Source organism: Triticum urartu, unplaced genomic scaffold (assembly GCF_003073215.2).
Source record: "Triticum urartu cultivar G1812 unplaced genomic scaffold, Tu2.1 TuUngrouped_contig_7870, whole genome shotgun sequence".
Lineage (NCBI taxonomy): Eukaryota > Viridiplantae > Streptophyta > Magnoliopsida > Poales > Poaceae > Triticum > Triticum urartu.
Genome location: NW_024118757.1, coordinates 6,814 through 10,207, shown reverse-complemented (window position 1 = coordinate 10,207; position 3,394 = coordinate 6,814). Strand labels below are relative to the sequence as shown.

Below are 3,394 nucleotides of genomic sequence, written 5' to 3'. Positions count from 1 at the left end.
CAGGAACTCACAATGACATCAACGTGCTGTAGTGCTCTCCTGTTTTTGCCAAGCTCGTTGAGGGCCATTCTCCTCCGGTGAACTTCGAGATCAATGGGCACCAATACAACAAAGGGTACTACCTAGCAGATGGCATCTATCCGAGATGGTCGACATTTGTGAAGACAATCTCAAACCCTGCGGCAGGAGGCAAGAACGCCTGATTTGTGAAAGTTCAGGAGGCTTGCAGGAAGGATGTCGAGCGGGCATTTGGTGTGATCCAATCTCGATTCGCTGTTGTTCGGTACCCCACTCAGACCTAGTCCAAAGATCAAATATGGGAGATTATGACTTGTTGTGTCATCTTGCACAACATGATCATCGAGAGCGAGCAAGAAGACCCGGTGTTTGACATTGAACCATACTACAGGTAGGGTCCTCTAACCGAAGTTGATCACCATCTACCGACAACTTGGGCTGCCTATCTCAGTATGCGTCAGGAGATCCGAGACCCACAGGTGCATCATCAACTGCAGAAAGATCTGATTGAGCACCTATGGAGGCTCAAAGGGGACGCCGTGTGATGAAATACAAGTTTTTATTTGTTGAACTATATAATTTGTATTGAACTATTTGTTGTTGTACTATTTTGTTGAAGTATTTGATTTTTCTGTGATGAAATATGTGATAAGAAATAATTGTGTTGATAATTGAACGCCGAGACACGGCGAAACCACGCTGAATATGGGCCTATTCTCGCCCATATGGGCCCTTTATTCGCCGAAATTAGGCTGCAAAGTAGACCAATTTCAACGCCTGAAGGCAAGCTGGGGGCGATGACTGGACGCAAAACCGCCCCCCGACACCGATTGTATCGCCGGCTCGTCTCCAGTGGACGATTTTTATGCGTCTTGGGAGGGCCAACGGCTGAAGATGCCCTTATAAACATCGGTGTTGGTACAGAGCCGGCAGGGAGCGGCGTTGGGAAGCACGGTGTCCATGCTCAGCTCCATGCAGATCCAAGGTGTGGATCAGGCACACTGTCACATGCAACTGTGACTGGAGTGGGCGAAGCATGGAGTGGGAGCAGTGGCTGGTTTGTCTCCCTTGACTTGGGGGCATGTCCATGTGGTGGGCGTCCGGTTTGGTGCGGACGACGAGGAGCCCACGCGTATCCACATGCCCCCTGGATCTGGCTCTCACGTCTCGTGACACCATTGACGCCGGTACCTATTCAATCCTGAACGTGTCTAGCTTGACCATGCATTTGCCCGCCCGCTGCCTGGCCCCCTTGAGCCCCAACACCATGTCTCCCACTCACCACTCACCATGTATCAAACGTAGCCATCGGCCGCGGTGCCCCGCGCGCCTATATATACCGCACGCATCGGTCGCACGGTGTCGCCACCTGCCAGAGTACAGTAGCTAGCTACTCCTAGCACAAGTTTTCAGCTGTGATCACGTAGTACAGGGAAAAAAGTCGACGAAGGGCGCCATGGAGCTGGAGCTGGGGCTTGCGCCGCCCAACCACACGGGCCCGTGCGGGAAGAGGAGATCGGCGGAGGCGTTTGGCATCAAGAAGCCCGCGCTGCCACTCTTCCTGCGCGACGACGACGACGACGGTGACCACGGCAACGGCGCTGGCGACGCCCGCGACTGGGAGACGGACAGCAAGTGAGTGTTTCGTCGATGGTGTTCAATGCAATGCAATGCACGTAGGTGCGCGCCCTTCTCCTTCGTCAAACTGACCTGGCCGAGTGTAATTCGTGCAGGAGGAAGAGGCTGGTGGGGTGGCCGCCGGTGAAGAGCGCGCCCCGCCAGCGCAGCCGCAGCAACGGCGGCCACGTGAAGGTGAAGATGGAAGGGGTGCCCATCGGAAGGAAGGTGGACCTGTCTGGCCACGCCTCCTACGACGAGCTCCACCACACGCTCCACCTCATGTTCCCCTCCCCCGCTCACCAAGGTGATCCATACGCCGTCACCTACGAGGACGGGGACGGGGACTGGATGCTCGTCGGAGACGTGCCGTGGGAGTAAGTTGTGGTTTCTTAATTTCTTCTGCGTGCATTCCCCTCTCATTGCATACAACCGTTGGTGGCTCGACTAACAGTGAGGTGTCGAATCAATCTCTTGCAGGGACTTTGTCAGGTCGGCCAAGCGGCTCAAGATACTACAGTACTTGCCATTGCCAGTTGAGTTTGGGCGTCATGGATCTGCACCGGCCGCCGTGTGTGACTAGTTAGTTTTAGCTCACTGAATAACTTTTGTACATGTTGTCGTCATGTCGACCAGTATGGGACTTTCTAAGTTTCTCTCCCGGGTCCAATGTTTAGTATTTCGGCAACAGGAAAAATTCAGACTTCACCATAGTGTCAGAAAATTATTTCAGAATTCGATCCATCGAAATTTACTCAATTTTTATGGATGTTGATTGAATTTGAATTTTGTTTGAAATTAGTGAATATGACCTGGAATTTTGAGTTACAAATATTTCGGTAAAAGCGGAAATTACCAAAATATTGGAAAAATCGTTGAATTTTTTAACCATGCTCCTGTCTTTAGAGTTATTAATTGCAGTACTACTCAAAACCTCCTTTACACATGATGTGCAATAATCCGTCGTCCAAGTTGCCTCCAGAGATCTATTGCCTTTGTTCAATGATCTTTTCGCTGGTCAGCTTACAAGAAATGTTGGCACATTATTAAAGGAGATCTATTGCCTTTGTTCAATGATCTTTTCGCTGGTCAGCTTCACCTTTTTAAGCTGAATTTTGGGACGATAACACTTCTTCCCAAGAAGACAGAGGCAGTGCGGATTGAGCAATTTCGGCCAATCTGTCTTCTTAATGTGAGTTTCAAAATTTTTACCAAGGTCGGAACGAATAGGCTCGCACAGATTGCGCATACTGTGGTGCAGCCTACTCAATCTACTTTCATGCCGGATAGGAACATTCTTGAAGGGGTGGTGGTCCTGCATGAAACGCTCCATGAAATTAACTAGAAAAAACTGGATGGAGTGGTTTTTAAGGTGGATTTCGAGAAGGCGTACGATAAAGTCAAATGGCCCTTTCTACAACAAGCCTTACGTATGAAGGGTTTTGACGAAGCTTGGAGGCGCCAAGTTGAATCTTTCACGCAAAAAGGGAGTGTTGAAATTAAAGTGAATGACGATATAGATCATTATTTCCAGACACACAAGGGCCTGAGGCAAGGTGATCCAATGTCTCCTATCCTCTTCAACATTGTTGTTGATATGTTGGCAATCTTGATAGGAAGGGCAAAGGAGGCAGGACAAGTAGGTGGCTTGGTGCCTCATCTTGTAGATGGTGGTGTGTCCATTCTGCAGTACGCCGATGATACAATCATTTTTGTGGAGCACGACTTGGTTAAGGCGGGAAATATGAAGCTGGTATTG

The 3,394-nt window shown here is 49.8% G+C and overlaps 1 protein-coding gene across 1 annotated transcript; it reads left to right on the top strand.

The window, feature by feature from the left end:
- The first annotated feature begins 1,410 nt into the window (after window positions 1–1,410).
- Window positions 1,411–2,285, top strand: LOC125531694 (auxin-responsive protein IAA20-like). Its single transcript, XM_048696004.1, has 3 exons — window positions 1,411–1,653; window positions 1,752–2,012; window positions 2,116–2,285. Exons 1-3 carry the CDS (start codon window positions 1,475–1,477, stop codon window positions 2,216–2,218), a joined length of 543 nt encoding a protein of 180 aa, XP_048551961.1. The 5' UTR covers window positions 1,411–1,474; the 3' UTR covers window positions 2,219–2,285.
- The last annotated feature ends 1,109 nt before the right edge of the window (window positions 2,286–3,394 follow it).